Source organism: Sceloporus occidentalis, unplaced genomic scaffold, assembly GCF_023333645.1.
Source record: "Sceloporus occidentalis isolate IW3139 unplaced genomic scaffold, rSceOcc1.0.p SCAF_2, whole genome shotgun sequence".
Lineage (NCBI taxonomy): Eukaryota > Metazoa > Chordata > Lepidosauria > Squamata > Phrynosomatidae > Sceloporus > Sceloporus occidentalis.
Genome location: NW_028316982.1, coordinates 194,974,183 through 194,996,755, shown reverse-complemented (window position 1 = coordinate 194,996,755; position 22,573 = coordinate 194,974,183). Strand labels below are relative to the sequence as shown.

The 22,573-nt window shown below is 39.5% G+C and overlaps 2 protein-coding genes across 2 annotated transcripts in view; one reads left to right on the top strand and one right to left on the bottom strand.

The window, feature by feature from the left end:
* Positions 1–4,839, top strand: part of CUNHXorf38 (chromosome unknown CXorf38 homolog) — a 14,285-nt gene extending 9,446 nt beyond the window's left edge. The window contains exons 6-7 of the mRNA XM_089511852.1: positions 2,215–2,386; positions 4,218–4,839. Of these exons, the coding sequence (XP_089367978.1) occupies positions 2,215–2,386; positions 4,218–4,252 (207 nt within the window). The 3' untranslated portion in view covers positions 4,253–4,839. The remainder of the gene's footprint in view (positions 1–2,214; positions 2,387–4,217) is intronic.
* On the bottom strand, positions 4,500–22,573 carry LOC149319507 (renin receptor-like). The gene is made up of 9 exons (XM_089511851.1): positions 22,419–22,573; positions 13,810–13,940; positions 13,302–13,430; positions 11,172–11,267; positions 10,406–10,543; positions 9,916–9,969; positions 9,381–9,530; positions 8,228–8,347; positions 4,500–7,499 (listed from the first exon to the last, which is right to left on the bottom strand). The coding sequence occupies exons 1-9, from the start codon at positions 22,486–22,488 to the stop codon at positions 7,305–7,307; spliced, it is 1,083 nt and encodes a 360-aa protein (XP_089367977.1). The 5' UTR covers positions 22,489–22,573; the 3' UTR covers positions 4,500–7,304.

Genomic DNA, 22,573 nt, shown 5'->3' with positions numbered 1-22,573 from the left:
AGCGCCATGTACATTTATTTATAAAGATAATAATAATGATAATAATAATAATAATAATGGGAACAAATCCCCATTGATCGCAGTGGCTTCTTCCCAGTAAGTGATGATTGGGGGAATTGGGACAGGATTCAGTGCATAGCACCATAACTATAAATCTCCAATGAAATGCCAATCAACATTCTTAATACACCTGAACTTCCAACAACTGTTTTCTTCATCAGTGAGAGCAACTAGAACAAGTAACACAAAGTCCTAATGATCTTTGCTGTGGTTTATGCCAACAGATGCAAAGTATGGAATGAAGTTTATGCAAAGGGTAAAACTGGGTTACTGTTGAGGCTTTCGCTGGTGATTGATATCACTGGATAATGGCATCCTCAGGCTTGGTGTCACCCAGTGTATGTGTGTGTGGGGGGGGGGGCTGTAGGGGCACACCTTCCCCACTTGCTCTTTTAGTCCGCCTGCCAAGGGCTGTAAGCGGGGCTGGGCAGGTGAGGGAGAGGAGGAAAGTTTGCTCCTCCTTTGCCTCCATATGGCTTCCTTGTGAGAGGGGAGCTACTTGTCCGGGATTGCTGCCAGCAATCTCTGACTTATGCTGATAACCAAGCCTTCAGCCAACACGTGCAAGCAAAACAAACCTTGTGAAGAAGCAGTCTAAGAGCAGGCCGAGGAAGCAAGCCGATGTCAGGGTTCCAGAAAGTCAAACGTACCGAAAGATGAGCCGAAGCCAGAAAGTAGCATGGTCAAAGCAGTCCGAGGTCACAACAGCCAAGAGATAACGAAGGTCCAGTCGAAGGTCAAGATAACAAGGTAGCAAGGTAACAAGATGTCAGGAGCTAGAGCGACAGCAATCACACCAAGGGCTCATGCAATAAACTCTAGCAACACACTCAAACCTCTCTCCCACTTAAATCAGGGAAACTCTCCCTCAAGCCACCTGAGGCTGGTTTGCTAATTGTCTTTCTGCAATCCTCCTGGATCTGCGCCTGCAAGCACTCTCGGCCCTTCTCTCTTGATAAGAAGGCACCTGCAGGCAAGCCTCGTCTCCAGAGTCACCACTAGGCTGTGGCACCATAGGAGGCCTCTCCTCAGCACTAGGACCTGGTTGGACCTCCTGCTCTGGGACTGGGGAAGCACAGCTGGGACCTGGCAGAGTAGAACTAACACCTGGCGTAGCCTCAATCAGCCCTTGCTCTGGAGGAGGCTCATCCTCCTCGAGCTCATCTTGGCTGGCCATGACACTACTGTACATTGGGCCAAAGTCAGGAGGGCCGGGCTCACCCTTCTCTCACCGCCACATAGCTTCCTCATGAGGAGGGAGCCAGGCAGAGACAAAGCCAAGAGGGTTGCACTTGCCCTTCCTCCTCTTCTGCTGCCTTGGCTTCCTCCTCAGGAAGGGAGTCACAGCAACAAAGAAGAATAGGTGGGCCCAGATCAAGGATGGGCAACCTTTGAGGATCCAGGAACCAGTGTTGCCTTATCTGACACCTCCACTCCCCTATGTCCCTTTTCTTGCCCCCCCCCCCTCCCCAAGCCTCTTGGATATGCAATTTGACATTGAAAGATAATCCCTTGAGGTCAGTTCTAGGTTTTAAAAGACCTTTATAAGAAAGAGGGTTAGATCCTTCTGATTTATTTAAAATGATGGTCTTGTCAGGCTTAAAAGAGGTTCAGGGGGAATTATATTTAAATAGCAAATTAACACACACACCTTTCCCAGACTTGTGAAGTTTGACTTGCTGTTTTGGAGAACAAAATCTCTGAGCAAAGAGAGGCACTGTATGTATTCCCAGAGAGTCAATGGGGGGGGGGGGGTTGCGAGGGGTTCAGACCACACTGAGTGACACCCCAAAGGATGCCCCAGAGGGACTGGCGCAGCTCCTGAGCAAGTGAGAAAAGATGTCAGCTCACTTTCCTGCTTGGGATTTGTATTTAACCTTCTCTGTCAGAGGGTTCTAGTGCCACAACAAACTATAAACCCCAGGATTGAGCCTTAGTGCTGGAGGTTGGAAGTCCAGGCTTACATCCCAGTTCTTTTATGAAGCTCGCTGGGCTGTAATAGACAAGTCTCTCAACCTAATTTGTTTCAAATACTACATGTAAGACATTAGTATTTCCTAACATTTTTGGAGAAAATAAAATGAAACCAAGTATGTAACTTTTAAAATATTCATTGTACTTTTGAAAACTTTCAATGTATTTTTTTCTTTTAAGGATTTAAACAGAATACAAGCTGTAAAGGATTTCATACACAATAATCATGATCTTCAGAGAAGTTTGCAGGCAGAAATGCAGAACTTAGAAGACTTAGTACAAAAATTATACAGCCAACAGCAATTGGTAAAAGAGACAGAAGAAGTGAATTATGAAGAGAAAAAAGATGAAGGCAAGTGCATATGCTTAAAATTAAAGAGGTTTCATTTTTTCTGACAAGCTGCATAACATTATAGCATTTGAGTAGATTTCAGATATGAATGCTGCCATACAGAAAGCATAATGAAAACAAAATTTGCCTGGTTAGTTTGCATAAACATGCAAATTATGCACAGACCTGCTTTGTGTCTGCTTGTTTCCTTAAGATTTTTTGGCTACAGAATCTAGACTGAGGGTGTGGAAACTCTTTCAGCTGAAATGTAATTTTAGGAATGTTCTAAGGTGCCAAATTCAAATTGTGGGTGAGACAAAAAATGCCAGTGTATATATTTTTTTATCATTATTAACGTTCCTGCTGCCAGTAACTAAGCCTTAGGAGAGCCATTTCAGCCTTTTAGAGTGGGGAAATGTCTGCACAACAGCTGGTAAAGCACTCCAACTCATGCAAAAGGGGATGGGACCTTCTGAGGAACCTCTGGGGGCTGGGTTTTGCCTCCGAGGTTCTCTACCCCAGTCTGGAGTCTGTAACTCTATAGCACTATTCACTTGTGTGTTTAATCAACTTGCAGAGGGAAATGTACTACCTGCACTCCAGTTTCATTATTTTATTCACATGGAGAGCAACAAGTCTGAGCAGGAGATTTTCTCCCTAATTGTGTAGTGCCTTCATATGATCAGGTTTGCTAGTAACATGGACAACACTCACACGAAGGGGAAACCCAGGCTCATTGTTCTCTTATGTGTGGATAACAACAGAACTAGAGTCTGGGTCTAGATTAGGGTCTAATGCACTCTGTTCTTTGTATGTTGATTCAATACCTTTTATAAATGACTATAGAATGGTTCAACCCTTTTTCGTTTTTGGCCCAGTCAGCAGCTCGTCATGAATACAAATGTTGAAAGTTTTATTTCCCACAGATGTGTCAATGTATGTAGACATAAGCCCCATAATGAATGGCAGCAACCTTTTCCCTAAAGCAGTGACTAACAAACTTTGGTCACGCAGATGTTTTGGATTTCAGATCCCAATATTCCTGTTGGCCAAGCTGGCTGGGGCTTGTGGGAGTTGAATTCCAAAACACCTGGAAGACCAATTTGGGAACCAGTGTCCTACAACATCATTGGCAACTTATATTTCTTTAGCTCACTGTCTTTGTTACCTCTCTTTCAGACTCCTTGCTCGGGTTCCATTCCCCTACTCTCTTTATGCAACAGTGTTGTATGAGGCTTTTAAAGACAGACTAATTTTTCCCTTCCTCTAGGGAAACTAGATTACAAACTGAGGTCCAAAACACACTGCAGAAATACTCCTGTTTGAGACCGCTTTAACTGTCCCAACTCAGTGACTGGGAATCTTGAGAAATATAGCATATTGTGGCAGTAGAGCTTTCTGATAGAGAAGGCTGTCTCACAAAACTAGTTCTCAGAATTTCCTAGCACTGAGCCAGGGCAGTTAAAGTGGTCTCAAACTGGATTATTTCTGCAATGTGTTTTGGACCTTAGTTCCTAAACAGTTGGTTGGTATGCTCACTCAGTCATATCAGTGTTGGAAACTTCAACACAAATGCAGCGTCATGGTGTTCAGCAGTGCCCTGCTTCCTGTGTACTTCAAAGCTTCACATTTTAATTTTTTGTACAGCTAAAATGAGATTATCAGTCTGGATTCTTTTTGTTCCCACAAATTGTAAATGTAACTAATCCAGCTATACTTAATATTCCACTGAAACTCAATGAGCTGTAAGTGTAGAACTTAAAAGATCATTTCTTTTCTTCACATTCATCCCTATATGTAGGCCTGAATAAGAAACATATCTGGTATTGATGTATCTATATTTTTGTTTCAGATTGTCCTTTACAAAAAATGAAACGTATGGTATGAAGAATGGCTGCTGTGAAAACACCAGGCATGTCATGAAGAGAAACATTTAAGACTAGAGGTCTCTTTTTAACTCTGGTCTCCAGAGTCATAGTCCAACACTCAAACCATGCTGGATCAGTCATTACATTTTTTTAAAAAAATGCCAGACCCCTTGTGCTATATGCTGTCTTGTTTGTGTAACTTAGCATGATTTTTCTTAGTTTTCAGTTCTGTTTGCGCTGTGAGATAATACCATATTAGTGCTGGAAATAAATCCCTATGTTGCTTGGGCATGGCAATGGGAAGAAAAAGCAAAGTTTTTCGATGTATTTATTGGTTAGACATACATTTTCTTGGTAATGTCAAACATTATTCAACAAAAATTAGAAGACAATCTTCCTATAATGCATGCATGTTCATTTGGTGAGGCAGACAGTGAGAAACATTTTAAAATATTCTGTTAGGATAGCTAAAGGGCTAAGATTTAGAAAGCAAAGTATGGACTGGAATTTCAGAATTGGGTTTAAAATTCAATCACTTTAGTTTACTTATTCATCAGGATAAGTAAAATGAATTGTCAACTTTGATATTAAAACTGTACAATGCCACCTAATTTAGTAAGATTTTGTTTCATTTATTGTACATTTGCTGTTTAGTTCAACAAGGCAGCCAAGATGGTGTCAAATCAAATCTGTTCCTCTATCAGCTATCGCAGTACAATCTTTTATACTGAAATTTCCAAAGTCTCCATCAACAAGGCCATAATCTAAAAAGGTCAACCACATTCAGAGTTCACGGAATAGGTTAATGATAAAGCATTTGGGCCATTTATTTCAGTGGGACTTAAACTAACTTCCTCTTCCTTAGAGCCTATCCAAGACCTTATGTTGATACAGGAAAAACTGTTGCCTAATCTAGATACCAGCTCCATAATCTATAGAAACCAGCTTCAGAGTCAAAGCACTGAATATTTTATCAGTACTCAACAGTTTGTACACAAAGAATATAACTGATTAAAATAAATGGGCTTAGGTGTGCTTAACTCTAGGTTAAATCATGCCTAAAACATATTACTAGGCTAGTTTCAATTAGGAACTCAGGAACATCAGTTGTTAGTTTTAAGATTATAAATAATTGATCTTGATCTTGATCTACATGTCTTCAGTATCTTCAACACATTTTAAGTTTCCTATATTCCCCAATGCATTCACTAACTAGTGTGTGTAATTGAGGTTTGTTTGGTTTTTAAGACTGCAAGGCATTACCTAAATCTACATGTAAAGATGCTGGATAATAAAAAGAGGGGGGAAAACATTTAAACTATTGCTAGAGATGAAAAGTTTTTTCCCACAGGGATTCAAGTATTTTCAGTATATTTATAAATATATATGGGAATTTTACTATTTAACTATCAGAGTAAATAGTTAATGTACAATTAACATACCTCTTGCTATGCTTTAACTGATACTGCACGAAAATTTTATTTTGGCAACATAGTAGTACCTGTTGTTGCAATATATATCAGGAGTGATGTCTATGTTCCTTATCTGTCCTGGCTGCATGTTTAGGCTGCTTACTAATGTAGTAGACCACCTTATCTAGAAAAAGTAAGCCCAATCACAAGCTTAGTGCAAAAACTCCAACTACATAAAGTTAAGCAATATAATAGAAACTTGTTTACTGGTCCACTGTGCTAAATACATGAACAGCCACTCACACCTTCAGAAGCCTGAATATTTGTTAGATTCTCTCCTCAACCCCAATCTCTCACTGTTTCTACACTTTAAAGTGAATGGGACTTTTTTAAAATTCAAGGCCTGTTTACACCATTTTCAGTGCTACTATTGCAGACTTGAAAAGCCTCCTTGTGGCAATAAAGTCTGATCCACATTATGCTTGTTGAGCACATACCTACCATTTACAAGACTATAGCAGTACCTATTAGCAGTTTCTGCAATATATGGTGAAAGCTGAACCTTGTAGCTGTTATATACCGGTACATAGATTTGCCAATGATTAGAGAAGGCCATGTGCCATCTCAGTTTACAGTGTGATCATGGACCAGTTTTTTAAAAGATGGAAACTTGAACGGAACTCAGTATTCATTCAGCTATTGTTATTGGTACAATCCAGTGACATGTAATGACAATATCCTCTTTTTTCACACTGAAGATCCTGATATACCAGTATGTATTTTTCTCTTGCTCCAGATCATGTCTGCACAGAAATTTTAGGCAAAACATTTATTATGAATAAAAGTCACAGGATGGGAGTGAGGGATTAAATGCACCCCAGCATTCACTAACACCTTGAAGAAAAAAACACTCCCAAAACAGCAAATCACACCTACAGAAGCCAGCCAGTCACTTCCTATATATTCCAATGTGATTTGACTATGGGAACAGTAGGGGAAGATCACACAAAACTAAAATGAAAAATCACAGCCATAGAGGCTTCTAGGGATGCACAATATGATATACTGTATTTAGGAGGAACTGAAGGGACAGACCCTCCAAAGTCCCAGAGATGGCAAAAATGGTTCCCAGGTCCCCGAGAATTTGCCCACTCTGTTGTAGGGTATCTCACAAGGTTACACCCATATTGTATTTTAACAGAACAGATTTAATTAAGGGAGAATATACAGAAGGTTCAGCATAAGGAGAGATAAATCCCTACAAACAGGAACTTGAAATATTTACATGAAAAACTCCTTTGTAACTGATGGTCTACAACAGTTTCAAGAAAAAATCCTAGGTTTCCAGTGTAAAGAATTTAACACAAAGCAAACTGCTAGTGTATTTTCAGTGCATTTGTTTCACATGGTTACACACAACACACAAGAGCAACTCTAAAATTCAAGGAATATTGCACAGCCACAGAATGGAATCATTTACACATACAGTCAATAAACATTTACTCATGATTTCATACACTGCTAAATTTTTAAATATACCCTTAAGGGAAACACAAGGGGATACACTTCACAGAAATAGTTGTACTGTTAGATAGTCTATACTGAACCACACCAAGTCACTGGAAGAAGCCTCACTCATTTCAGGCTTGAATCTGAAGCTCAATCCATCCTAATCTTTTGGTTGGTCATCCTATAAATGATGCTGTCATAGCCTGGATCCATATTCCAGAGATTGTAGGAGATAACAATCACAGCGATTGCAAGGCCTATCATGATCCAGAACACTATGTTGAAGACAACGGCATAGTTGAAGTTGTATGAATATCCTAGGTTATATGGATTTTCAGACTTGCTCTGTAACAAAGAGAAATAGTATTCTTAATAAAGGAAGAATAAAGAAATGAACATATGTAAATATCCCAACAAATAATTGAATAATGAAGAAAAGTGACAGCTTGTAATGTATACACAGTTCATTAGTATTCTAACATCTAAGTTTTTTTGTCAAAACGTAATTCCAGTCTTCAGGCAGAAAAAGGCATTAAACAAAAAACAATCTAGAAGATAAAACCCACAATCTAGACCAGAATCAAGACCATAAGCCTCAAAAGTTTGTACAAATAGCTAGGCTTTAATTTGATGCTGACACGAGTTCTTTCCTAATTTTTTATCAGAATGTTTAGAGAGCAGCTGGCTCTTTCCCTCCATATTTGAAATCCCCTTGAGAAAAAAGTTATAGAGCAAGTGCATCATCTACCTCTAAAGCAGTCTGGTATCCCATATAATAGACATGTGGTATGTATTTGATTCATGGCATTACTGATGAAGCCCTTAGTTATGGATAAGCAGCTCATTTGGACTCCATATTCATTTAATACTAGAATATCCCCTCCCCCCCCACCCCCCAGTCAAACACTTCTTAGTGCACTGGGCAGCTGAGAAAAGAACAAAGCACAGTGTAGGAAAGTTATCACTTGACAGAATGAATTCTAAGTGACTTCCACTGAAATTCACAAGATTTCAAAATATTTAGGGTCAAGATACTAGGTTTACATGATATGTCTAGTGAGAGCTTGTACAACCTGTGAAGTTGACTGCAGGATGGACCGTGACTTCCTCACAAAGGGAGTGTCAAACGTCTTCACCGTCACCACCTCTACTACTGCATTCCCACCATATAGGCTGTACATCTCATCTGCAAACTGAACACAATTGAAACTCAGAAAACAGAGTGTACTACATTATTTTTATCCTGTCCTGTATCTGGGGGTCTCAACGTAGTATAGTCAATAAAGACAACTTGCAAATAGAAGATAAAACCCACGATCTATAAGTTTGTATGAACAGTTAGGTTATAATTTTGTGCTAAAATGAGGCCAATGTTGGCATGAATTGGACCTCCAAGGGTGAAAGATGTACAATTTGAATTGTAACAACAGTAAGCAGCACAGCTTCTCATGGTATTTGGTTTTATCTTTGAGAACAAAGCCAGTTGTTTAAAGGTAGAATGATAAATACTAGTCAAAACCAGTATTTTTTTTTAAATGCCCCAAGCTAATTATTTGAAAGTTATCTCATAAATTTTTAGTGGAAATATTTTCAGGCATTTTGTTTCATGACTATAGTACTAGCCTTTGAAGAATCACAAAGTCTACCATCTCACATTTTGTACTTCCTGCATATTTCTTTAATCACAGTCCAATAATAATGTGTGCAAGGCCAGAGAAATCACTAGCATCCTTAAATTAGGATAAAAAATAATTTCACAGAACTCAGTTATAACATTTTAGCATTCAAGAACTGCCAGAGTTTTGATATAGGATATGAACATTTTATGAAGTCATGCTGTAGTCAACAGCTCACAAGAAGGGCAGATTTTTGCAAAGAGAAGGTTATTCAAACCATTTATGACTACATTTAATTTGTAAGGAATAGCTGATTTGCATATCCAGTATCATTTTATCTGTATAGTTTCCCAACAATAGCAACAAATCACTATTTGTTTCTCTTCTAAGTGTCCTGACTAACCACTGCATTATTAATAATGACTAGGACAACTGACTGATTTGGCCATCAATTCTAGCCATCCAACAATTAATTTGAAATATCCATCACTGTTGCATTACGTAACTCTGAAGACAAGAAACACTGTACCATATTGTTACTAAATGTTCCCTTTATGTGAGCTAGCAAATTTGGCATTCAATTATTTAACAAGATCTCTGCTCATGGTACCTTTTGTAGAGAGTCTGCAAGAATCTGAGAAGCATCCTTGAACTGCTGTGAATCCTCTCCATAACGCTTACCAATTTCTTCCAAACCAGAGAGCTCTAGAGAATATAGATCCGGCGAATGATCTTTGGCTAAATGTTTGTGCCTGGAGAGCTTGGGAGATGACAGGGAATTTTTTTTTAAAAGGATGACAAAAATGCAGGTGCTTTCAATTTACAAACAACTTTTTCTGCCACCTTAGTGTAAATGATCATTGGCCAGGATCATTCTTCTGTCTTGTTCCCTCAGTCATTTACAAAAATCATTGCTTAACCAGCTAGCAATCACACATGTTTTTCCCCCACTCCTTTTCATTTCAAAGCAGCCAGCTGGCATCAAATGAGCGGAAGAGAGTTACATGACCAGAAAATTACATATGGCTGCTACCCCTGTGCCTGGGGCCAAATGGCAACCACCTTTTGTCCAGTTTCTGCCAACAGACCATTAGCAGCCAACTGCAGAGTAGAATGAAATACTTGTTTACAGAGTCTGTGCTTACCAAGCTTGTGATATCATGCAAAACTTGTAATTCTGATAGGAAGAGGAGATCAACCTAAGGAAAGAATGATCTTAAGTAATTTTGAACAGGAACTGAGTAAGCAGCTCAGCTACACCGAAGACTCTCAAAGCTAACATTGACATTATATTATTAGCAGAGATGGCAAGCGGGGAACTCACTCAAAACACTTCTGTTTACTGACTATTTGCTTACTGTACAAAGGGCTCACAAATGGATCTCATCTATGGTCAAATCTTATCATTAAACCAATGATGAACAGCATCAATGCATTTTGTAGATCAGTACCTTCCCTTGTATAATAAATACATAACCAGCTAAAATTTCAGTGAGACTCTACACAGGAACACTCTAGAATCACTTCTTGAGCAAAAATATGCACAAACGTAAGCAAGAACATCTTTATTTAAGGAGGAGGGAATAATTTAAGGAGGAGGGAATAACTTTAATAATTTGTCTAATCTTCACTTACCTCACTGTTTCGGCTCAGTGAGCTGAGGGGAAGGGAAGAAAGAATGGAATTCTCTTGGAATAATCTATTCCGAAGCTGCCGGAGCGTGACAGAAAGATCCTCAAATACGGAATTTGCCTTTCCAACCATGTATACCCTCTGAAACAACCATCATTGCATATTATGAGAATGAATTAATACTAGGTTACTTTCCTATGACATATTTGCTGAACAAGCAACTATTTTCTAACATAAAACATTTTACACAAACTCTGCTTGAAAGCATGTATTGCATGTGAGCTACATTGCCTCCTACATTTGGGGGCTGGGAGGCACATTTAGAATTTTGAACCAGTATGAAGGGTTTCATTACAAAATGGCTTCCATGTCAGTAGAGCACTCACAAAACAGTTGCAGTTAAACTCATTTTTGCAACAATGTTAGAACAGAAGTAGGTTGCCCTCAAATATGAATAAATTCTGCAGGTGAGATCTGTGCACCAAAATACAAACATGAAATTCTGAAATTTCAATTCTATCTTGTTTCTCAAAACATATAAACACACACAGACACAAATCTTCTCACTTGAGCAGATTTTCCTGTTCTTTCAGGATCACCTTCTAGCATATCCTCCTTTTTCCTCTGTATTGTTTAAATATAAGTAGGATATCTTGTCTGCCCAGGAAGTTGCATTGCTGGGCGCACTGGTGCCCATGAGGACCATGATGCTTATTACCAATACATGATTTCAGTGTTTTCTGTTTTAAACAACGGAATTGGCACTTACCTCTTCACTGGGAGCTAGCTGTACAACTACGGGGGTTTCCTCAGAAAACAAGGTATGAATTGCATTTGCAACACCATCCAGACTGAAAGGAACCGCCTAGGACAATTAAAAAAAATGCTACTAAAAATTCTGGCTCAAATTTATGAAACAGTACAAAATAGTAACTTCACAGTATTTGCCTGTGTAGAAGTTTTACTGCATAATTTTTTTAATTCTAGAACTGATACAAAACAAAAGAGCAGTTGCATGACACAAACAATATAAACAACATAAATCTTCAATCTTTTGCAGCAGACATCAGTTGCGTGTAATCTAGTGATCAGGAGCCTCCAAGTGTTACTTTCAAACGTGGGCAGTTGATAGCATAAGGCAGTTTCCCATTTTTCTGAGTCAGGTAACTGGTCAAGTCTTCTGCAGTCTAATCTATCTCATATTAAAGTTCTATATAATGCTATCAGAGTTAGAGAAACAACCAACATCTTTCACGATATGCAGATAAAGAATGATACTGCATTGACTCATATACCTGTACTTTAGCTTACACTACCCAAATACAGTTTATTCTTTTTGATTTATTGTATTTGCTGTTGTGTGCTTTCAAATCATTTCCAGTTTATGGGAATTCTAATCTGTCTCTGGGTTTCATATAAAGATTTGTTTAGAAGGGGCTTTCTCTGAGGCTGTGTGACTTGCCCAATTGGTTTCCATGGCTGAGCCTGTTCTCCAAGAGACCTGATCCAGCACTCAAGCCCTACATTGTGCTGGCACTCTGGTTTATTGTATACCGTATTAATATTTGGGTTTAATTTTAGATTTCTTAGCTTTTCCTTTTCTCTCATCTTGTGCTAGCATTTTGTAGAAGTTTTCAATAAATACACAATAAATGACCCCATCCAACAATGGTGTTATTGCCAGTTGCCTTTGGGTTGATCCCAGCTGAGATGCTTCCAACCCACTTTGTCCTCAACCATTCTGCTAATGCCCTGCAGGCTCAGGTCTATGGTTTCCTTGATTGAGTCTATCCATGTTGTGTGTGAACTACCTCTCTTTCTACTGCCCTCCAGCTTTCCTAGCATTGTCTTTTCTAATAAATCCTGCCTTCTCATGATGTGTTCAAAGTATGACAGCCTCGATTTAATCTTTCTTTAATCGCTCCCAAGTTATGGACTAGCCTGCCAGAGGAGATCCAATATATCACCTGTCTTGAAAGCTTTAAAAAGGCAATCAAGATATATCTCTTCTGGCAGGCCTTCCCAGCTTAACATTCCAACATCCCTGTCAATTTAACTTATTATTTATTAACTGCCCGCTGCCTCTGCCCTGCTTTTACTAACTGTTTTAACAATTGCTAATAATTTAATTGTATTTTATTGTGGGTGGGAAGGTTGGGAGGGTTTGGGATACAATGAGCAATGAGACATTTATTATATGTTTATTGTACTTTATGGATGCTTTCCTGTTAGCCACTTTGATCTTTTTGGAGAAGCGGGATACAAATAAATTTTATTATTTATTAATTGCTGTTTCCCATAAACTTGATAAAAAGTAATTACTGTATCATCCTTGAATGCAAAAAGCCATTAGGGTACACCCAAGGTCCATGTACACTTCCCATGTGCCCACCCAACTCTCCCTCTAGTTCCAGAACAGACATAATTTGTCACAGAACAAAAAGACAAATTGGACAGGTAATGGGGGAATTTTCTGTTCGTTATACTGGCTCTTCATGTTATCTATGTATGTGTCTATGTATTCAGTAGGAAGAACAGAATGAGGACCTATATGAATATAGAGCCTCCTCAAAAGCAAAGAAATAGAGAAAATAGAAGATACCTTACAATCAGGTTAGACTGAGGAAAAGCCCTTATGGACTCTTATAGTTGGTGCTACAGAAAGGAAAATTCAATGCATTCTCCTTCACAGTACTGATCTTAAGAATGAACAGAAACATCACACTGCACTCTAAAAAAATTGTTAAAAGTGAATCAGTGCCTTGCATTTCATGTATGTGTACAGATTCAGAGCTCACATATGCAAAGTGTAAGCAAAAATTAGAAAACTTCCATTTTCCTATACAAAGGTTTTGGCCCCTGGAGCAGATAATGGAATTTAAAACATGACAGTACTTACATTCTCAACCGGGTAGGAGATGCCACTCTTAGGCAGTGTTAATTTGTCCAACCCTGTCACGGTCACTAAAACTGTCGCTCGAGGACGCCGGAAGAGATCCCCTACTGCTAGTCCAGGCCAAGAGAGATCCTGTAATAGTTCACAATTCGGGGGAGGGGAAGAATTAGTTTCCTTTAAAAAGAAAGATAAAACTACATATACTCAAATAAAAAGGCATTTTTGATCTATGATGGGAACATAGGGAAGATGTTTATTATCTTATGAAAAGAGCATGCTATTTTGAATACTTATAGATGAAAAGCAACATGCATATTATTGAAGTAATGCAGTATTATCTGTAATGTCACCATTTGTGTAAATACACTCGACTTAAGAAAAAATCAGAATAAAATCATGCCATGGTTTGCCTGAAAATCCCAAAACAGAGTGCCAACAGAGGCTAGTCCTAGAGGGATTTTCAAAAAAAGGTGATCAGTACTGTGACTTAAGAGACCCACTGGTTACATACATCCTCAATAGAGAAACCCATGGATAATGCTGCCACATCTGGAATCCGCTCTCCGGGTATTGGCCAACTTCCTTCACGGAAAATAACTGACTCAGGAGATCTTAACACACTGAATTCATTAGCAGAAATACCTGAAACAGGAAAACAAATAGGTATATATGCAGCAGAGATGAGGTAGCAAAATAGGCCGTATCACTTCTGACAACAAATATAGATACCATTTCTGAATTATAAAAAGAAATAGTGCTCTATAAATAGAAGAAAAACATATCTACAACAAGAAAGTTGTAGCCCATGGCCTATATCACTAGTTCCAACTAGCAATTAAGAAGATTTGCATATTGATTTACCATTCAGAAACTGATGCAATGGGTCAACAATAGTTTGGTCTAGTCATTGGATTTAGAGTCTGGTTTTTGCCTGTTGGTCAGCCAGTGTAGTCATTTGAGTGTTGGACTAGAGCTTGAGTAAAAGGTAAAGGTACTGTATTCCTTGTTGACAAGGTTGTTGTGTCTGACCATAGGGGGCAGGGCTCATCTCCATTACTAAGCGAAGAACCAGCATTGCCAGAGACTACTCTGTGATCATGTGGCCAGCATGATTGCACAGAATGCTGTTTTGCACAGAACACTGTGGACTCGAGACACAGGTTCAAATTCCCATTTGACCATGGAAACCCACTGGGTAACCTTGAGCAAATCTGCCTGTGTTTCAAGGACAGCTAGATCTTAAGCCACCTCCATGCTGGTAAAGCTATTACTGGTATAACTATGATCTTCACTTGATGACTGTAACACTACTTGAGCTAGTTCATACATTCATTTGCAGGTCACCAAGTGTAAAGTAATCATGTAATGTGTGAACCAACAGTGGGGACAGAAAGCTGAAGTTTAGAAACTGAAAGTGTATTGTTACTTCTGTTTAGTCTAACTGGTTAACCCAATCTTGCCTGTTCCTCTCTATCAGCCTTCTCCAACAAAATGCTCTCCAGATGTGTCAGCTGCAGTATAGCCCCAGAATCACCAAACAAGTAATCTAGATGAATATATCTGAAGGGCACCAGCTTGAGTGAAATGGCCATATTTATGTAAAACTTTTTTTTAAAAAAAAACAACAATAATTTTAAAACATTCCTCTTACTAATTTTTTGGAGAACCAGTGTGGAAGAGTAGTTTGAGTGATGGACTACAACTTTGGACACCAGGGTTCAATTCCCAGCTTGGCCATGAAACTCACTGGGTAACCTTGGGCAAATCCCATTTTCTCAGCCTCAGAGGAAGGTAAGGGCAAATCTCTTCTAACAAATCTTGCCCAAGAAAACCCCATAATAGGGTTGTCATAAGTCAGAAACAGCTTGAAGGCACACAGTAACTACTTTGCCTGCTGTGCTTAGTTTGTATCTGCAGGACTTCTGTCTGAAATACACAGAGAGGAGTGCTAGGAAGTGTACTTCTTCTTCTTCTTCTTCTTCTTCTTATTATTATTATTATTAACCTTTATAAATAAAGTGCTGTAAATTTACACAGCGCTGTACATACAATCTTTTTAATTAGACGGTTCCCTGCCCTCCGGCTTATAATCTAAAAAGATACGACACAAAAGGAGAAGGGAGAGGTGGTGGGGAAGGGGATGAGGTCCAAGCAGTCTTCTCTGACTCCGAGGCCTGAACCAAGGCAGAGGGACTGGAGGGAGGACTTGGCTTCTTGGAGCTAGCCTGCCTCTCCCCCCCTCAAGATGGTGGAAGAAGGGAGGGCTTGTCTTCTTCCAGGCAGGCCTGGTGGAGCTAGCCTGCCTCTCTCTCCCTCAAGATGGTGGCTGAAGGGAGGGCTTCTACCCAAAGCTTGAAATGGGGGAGTCTATTCTACCATGGTATAACATACATCTACAGTAGGCCCTTGGTATCTGCTGAGATCTGGTTCCAAGACCCCCATGGATACCAATATCCATAGATGCCCAAGTCCCATTATATACAATGGCATAGCAAAATGGTATCCCTTATACAAAATGGTAAAATCAAGGTTTGTTTTGGGGGATTTTTAAAAAATATTTTCAAACTGTAGATGGTTGAATCTACAGATATGGAGGGCTGACTATATATAGAGAATTTCAGCTCATAAACAGTATACACAAATGTTACACATACACAGTAGGTGAAGTCAAAAGAAAGTCTCTCCCTTTTTTCTGCCCTAAAACAGGCAGTGCCAGATTGGTTATTTCTTCACTTTGAGAAGTGACAGCTAATGGGTCAGCACCCAATCCCAACCCTTTAAAGTGCCTTGTTACCAGATGCTACTAGAGGAGAAGGTCCATAGCTCAGAAGTTACATTTAAATGCAGGTTTCAGGCTCAGTTCCTTATGTCTCCAGTAACAAGGATCTCAGGGCTGAAAAAGCTCATTCCCCAAGATCCTGAAGAACCCCTAGCAGGCAGAACAGAGAATAGAAACATGGATGGGCCCAGAGTAAGGCAGCTCTTTATGGATGGTGAATTAACATCTGTTGGGCTAAATTACACCACTTAGTGGGCCTACATCAGTCTCAAGGCCTCCAGTTATTTAATCCTAATCTATGCACTCTTGAGATACAACAGAGCACCACTAAAACCAGGCAGTGTGACTAGGAACTATAAAAGACAAAACACCAGAATCCACTCCACTATGTAACTGATAATGAATATGAGGGCTAAACCACAGTGTAAATGCACAAGTTATGACAACACTATTCATAAAGAATATATAAACTTGCCATGTAACTCCACTTATAGAATAAGCTCCACAAAAGAAATATTAATCATGGAAATCCCAACTCCTAGACCATGCACATTATTGTCTTACAACAGGTCTGTTTATTCTATTTACTTGGATAGTGTTGTTATAACTTGTGCAATTACAATGTATACTGATACACACACACACACCGAGTTAATTCTTACCCTTGTATTCACAATCAAGTATACTAGGAACAGACAAAAACCTCCAGCAGCTATCATTCTTCTACTACATTATTTTCATTCAGTTATTCTGACTCTTTTAACCTTGGAGTCAGTTTTAACCTGCATTCAAAGTTATGTGTAAACACAATGGGTATTGACAGTAAACATGTGCCAGCCAATAAAACTAGTTTACACTAACAGAAATGTATTGGTAAACACTGTCTACCTGCCAAACCATGTCAGTGTAGGACAAAATAGTGATTCAAGGTTTGCAGGTTAAAAATCCTACAGTCTTTTCTTACAGACACTTCCTTTCTCCTATTTTAAGACTGGAAAAGCTATTACTAATCAACCTCATTAACAGTTGACTATTAGTCTCAAGAGGATTTTTAAACTTGACAATTTTCAAGGAAAATACAGTTCTTCAATATTATACTGAACTTTAAGATTCTTTAAAGAGAGAGAGAGAATTTTCCTTTCAGGAAAAAAATCTGGGAAGTACAGTATTTATTACTTTGGAGTGAGCATTTCTGTTTGTTTTTGTTGTGTTACCCACGCAGCTATGAACTCAAATATCTGAATTTACGTATTGTACTTGAAACTAAGACTCCCTCTTCCCTATCTTGCAGTATGAACAGCACGAACTTGTGGTGATTCAGTCACGATGAACACCCACTGAACTGTGCAACTATTTTTTTCCAGCCATTCTCCGGAAAAATCTCTAAATTTCCAGTTTTGTAGTCTCTTGCCACGATGGATTTTTCAAATCTTTCACTTTTTTAGACTTTAGAATACACACACTCATGACTTCATGCATGTTTGTGCTAGAGTTATATATTCTTTATTAAAATAAAGTAAATTGATTGGCATAAATTTTGTGCTTAGCACAGACTTGTTCTTTTTAAGGATTAACCTTGATTTTACATTTAAGGTTTTATATAATTTTGAGAAGGAGCAAAATAATCATGTGAGGTCACTAGACAAATGTGACTAGCTGACAAAAGGACAAGAGAAAACACAGTAGATGTGTCCCCCATGCAAAAAAACAAAACAAAACATATTTACATCTGCATGTTATGCATAGTTTTGGATATGCAGCAAAAGTGTAAGGATAAGACATTTGTTTTGTTAAGACAAAAATCAAGATTTTCAGGAATACAAATTGTGATTGCTAGAATCTTAAAACGGCAGAATCTACTACTATGTGCAGCTCTCAGTACATTCTGCAGTATACTCAAATCACATACATATAGAATCAGAGTTGGAAGGGGTCCCAGAAGCCATTGGGTCTAAACCCTTGTTCCAGTTAAAGCATTCCCACCAGATAACTATCCAGCCCCTTTTCGAAGATGTTCAGAGAAAGAGACACCACCACTTCCACTACCAAATTAGTCTCAAGACATTCCTTCTAATGTGCTACTAAACTCTACCCTCCAGCAATGTAAATCCATTAGACCTGGTCCTATCCACTGGGGCAGCAGAACAAACCTTCACCCGCCTCTCTGTGACAGCCCTTTAAACGGAACCATTATGTCACCATCACCACCCTTTTTCCTTTTACCTCTCTCAAAACAATTCCTTGCAAGTCAACAATGGAAGTTCATGAACACAGTGCACCATAGGGGAAACTCCAAGGCTACTCTGATTTCTCATCACTAAACCTGAGACAAACCCATACAGATTAAATGAAACAAGTAAATGGCACTGCCTTCTACTACATCTGGAGGGACAATTTTTTCAAGAAATAAGAGTTCAAAGCAGTTGCCATTTTAGGCCCAAAACACACTGTAGAAATAATCCAGTTTGAGACTGCTTTAATTGCCTTGGCTCAGTGCTAGGGAATCCTGGGAATTGTAGTTTGTTGTGGCACCAGAGCTCTCTGACAGAGAACGCTAAATGACTCACAGAAGTTCCCAGAATTCCCTAGCATTGAGCCAGGGCAGTTAAAGCAGTCTCAAACTGGATTATTTCTGCAGTGTGTTTTGGACCTTACTTATACTGGCTTCTTATCTGAAGCAAGGGAAGCTCTTATCCCTTCTTTTTAATAGCAAGATTGAAAAGTGCATGAGGGAAAGACTTCTAAATCATGGTCAAATGATAATCAGGTGCTTTCTACAAGCCTGCTCTTAAGTAACAATGAAATCAATCTGTCTAAACATTTATAATACCCAGTGCAGCAAGAAGTAGTGAATAAAGTGATTTATTGAATTGCTGTGTTGTTGTGTGCCATCAAGTCGTTTCCAACTCATGGTGACTGTATCTTGAGGTTTTCTTGGCAAGATCTGTTCAGAGGGGGGTTGACTTTGTGTTATTCTGAGGCTAACAGTGTGTCTTGACCAAAGTCACCCAGTGGTTTCCACAACCAAATTAGGATTCAAACCATGGTCTCCAGAGTCATAGTCCAACACTCAAACCACACTAGCTCTTTTACTGAATATTTCCTGAAGATGCAGGTTAATCTGAACTGGGAATAACCAAACATATGCTGTTTGAAGAGGAACTGAACAGCAACTCTTGGTTTATTCCAAAAACACAAAAAAAGAGCATCAAGTCATGAGGTATTGTGAACAATCCCCATCTCACACAAAACAGTTGGATTTCTGGAGATTAGCCAAGATCAGAACTGGCAACATACAAGTACAAATAGCAGAACTATTTGGGAGAAAAAACCCATGGAGTTATGACTAAAAGACTAAGTTCTGCTGTGTAAAGGGAAGTGGCAAAGGTTTCATTCTGCCTGCCTTCATATGCAACAAGGAGACTGTAATACAGTCTGATGAGAATAATAACCCGACATTTTAAAGTTAAAATCATGCAGAAACTGATGCAAGAAAGATAGCAGTTACCCTTTACATACTTTATGTTCTGCCTTTCCACCAGAAGATGGAATTATTGCCCCATGAGGGCTGGGGGAAAGACCACTCGCAAATACACATAACACAAAAAAGCAAGGAGGGGGAGGCAGAATTTCAAGAGAAATTTGGGCTTTTGGTAGCTGTTTTGCTTGGAAACCCCACAAGAGACTATCACAGATAGCTGCAATGTAACAACATCTAATTGTTGCACCAAATTGGCTGGTCAGAAATTTAAGCTATCATTTTTAGTATTTTTAATATTAGTGTGTCCAGAGAAGGGTGTCGAAAATGGAGAAGGGTCTGGAAACTATGCTCTATGAGGAGAGACTTAGTGAGCTGGGTATGTTTGACCTGGAGAATAGAAGGTTAAGAGGTGATATGATAGCCCTGTTTAAATATTTGAAGGGATGTCATATTGAGGAGGGAGCAAGCTTGTTTTCTGCTGCTCCAGAGAATAGGACCCAGAACAATGGAAGCAAGCTCCAGGAAAAGAGATTCCACCTAAACATTAGGCGGAACTTCCTGAGAGTAAGGGCTATTTGACAGTGATGAATGGCTGGATGGCCTTCTTTCGGGTGTGTGTGTGTGTGCTTTGATAGTGAGTTCCTGCATGGCAGGGGTTGGACTGGATGGCCCTTGGGGTCTCTTCCAACTCTATGATTCTATGATCATACAGTAGTACGAGCAATACAGTGGATGAGGCAGAGAGAATATGATTAACAGTTAACGGATATGGGAAAATAAACTCTCCATTGTACCCAGGTCCATTGTAAACCATACCTGTCACAGCTTTCTAAGTAACATTCCAATGCTATATTTAATTTGCATGTCCACAAAATCTTACGTCAAATAAAAGTAGTCGTCCATGAAGGGGTCGTAAGACTTGGGCTGTTTCTGCTGCAGCAGACTAATACAGTGGGCCCTTGGTATTTGCTGGAGTTTAGTTCCAGGACCCCTGTGGATACCAAAATCCATGGATGCTCAAGTCCCATTAAATACAATGGACAGCAAAATGATGTCCCTTATATAACATGGTAAAATCAAGGTTTTCTTTTTAGAATTTATATATATTTTTGAATATTTTCAAACTGTGGGTGCTTGGGTCCGTGGACAAGGAGGGCCGACTGTACAAAATATCCAGGAACCTTGGCAATTCTTCTCAAGGTTAGCTCTTTTGAAGACTACTCTGATCACAAGAGGAAAATGGTGCATCAGGGAGAAAAGAAGCCCTTTCCTATTCACAGCTCTCTCACAATCTGAACACATGTCAGAAGTGGGGGATGCTCCCTCGCATTTCATTATATCCCCAAAGTCTCTTCCTTCCTTGAGTTACCAAACCTATTAGAGAGCAAGAGTTGTGTGGTGGTCTGAGCATTGGACTATGGCCCAAAACACACTGCAGAAATAATCCAGTTTGAAACCACTTTAACTGCTCTGGACCAATGCTAGGGAATCCTAGGAACTGTAGTTCTGTGAGACATTTAGCATTCTCTGTCAGAGAGCTCTGGTGCCACAATAAACTACAGTTCCCAGGATTCCTTAGCACTAAGTCAGGGCAGTTAAAGCGGTCTCAAACCGTATTATTTCCGAAGTGTGTTTTGGAACTATGACTCAGGAGAGCAGGGTCCATGCTCACTCATGAAACCCAATGGGTGACCTTCGGCAAGTCACACTCTCTCAGCCTCAGGGGATGGCAATGGCAAGCTCTGAATAAACCTTGCCAAGAAAACCCTGTGACAGGGTCGCCACAACTCGGAAAGGGCTTAAAGGCACACAACACACATATCTGATCTGGCCTAAATACCTGCTGCGGTTCCCCATGTTTTTAACCTGTTGTTTGTTTATTTTATTATCTTATATTACTATCTACTGTTATATGCATCAGTCATTTTTAGATTGTACGCCACTGGCAGGTTTCATTATTCTTATCTATTTTATCCATTCTAGGTACAGCGATGTGCAAATTTACGGCGCTTTGTAAATAAAACGTAGTAGTAGTAGTAATAAAATGTAACAATATCAAAATACATAAATATAAAAATTTTGAAAACAATTAAGAGTTAAAACAGTTACAAGTTGAACTATAACTTATATTTTGTTTGTTTATTAATGCTGTTAATCTACCAAGTTCTTTCACTGAAGAAGGATGGAGATATTAATAACAATTTCATGTGGGTTTTAAAAAAAAATTACCGGTCTAATCAATATAAAATGGTCTGATATGAAATAGATTTAGATAAGGCAGTAAAGAATGGATATCTACTGTGATATATACCATAGCTATATGTGTGTGGAAGATTATGTAAATGTTTTCTTATGTTATTGCATGTAGATTAATACTAATAAAGAGAAATATATATATATATATATATAGTGTTGTAATCCGCCTTGATTCCCTCGGGGAAAGGTGGCAGAATATAAATGAATTATATGATCATAATAACACATTATAAATACAAACCGAAACCACAAATGTGGGCTTCCAAGTCCCATGGCTCCTTACTGAGGGCTGCTGGGGGCTGGAGTCCAGAATAAACGGAGCGAGAAAGGCGAGGGGCCCATTGGGGGCCTAGAGATAGAGAAGCTAAGCAGGGCCAGCCCTGGCTAGGACTTGGATGGGAGACCGAGATTCCAGAGGGAAGCTTACGAGCCCCTGTGAAACCCCTAAGCCCAGAGGCAAAGGCATCCCAACACCTGGAAACCCAAGCCCTTCGTCCTCCAGGGTGGCCAGGCGTCCTCCTTTCCCAGGACGCGTCCTACATTCATGTCCAGGAGGAATCCCTAATGGCGGCGGCCATTCCAGCGACTGCGGAGCCTTCCTTACCCGCCACCAGCGCCGAAGCCAGCCAGAGCGCCACGCAGCCCCACCGTTGCTGCGGCTGCTCCTTCCCCATGGCTCCCTCTCAGCAACCTCCGCCTCAATAGACTCTGGAGCGGAGAAAGAGGAAGTATAAACCAGCTGGTCTCCAGGCCCAAGCC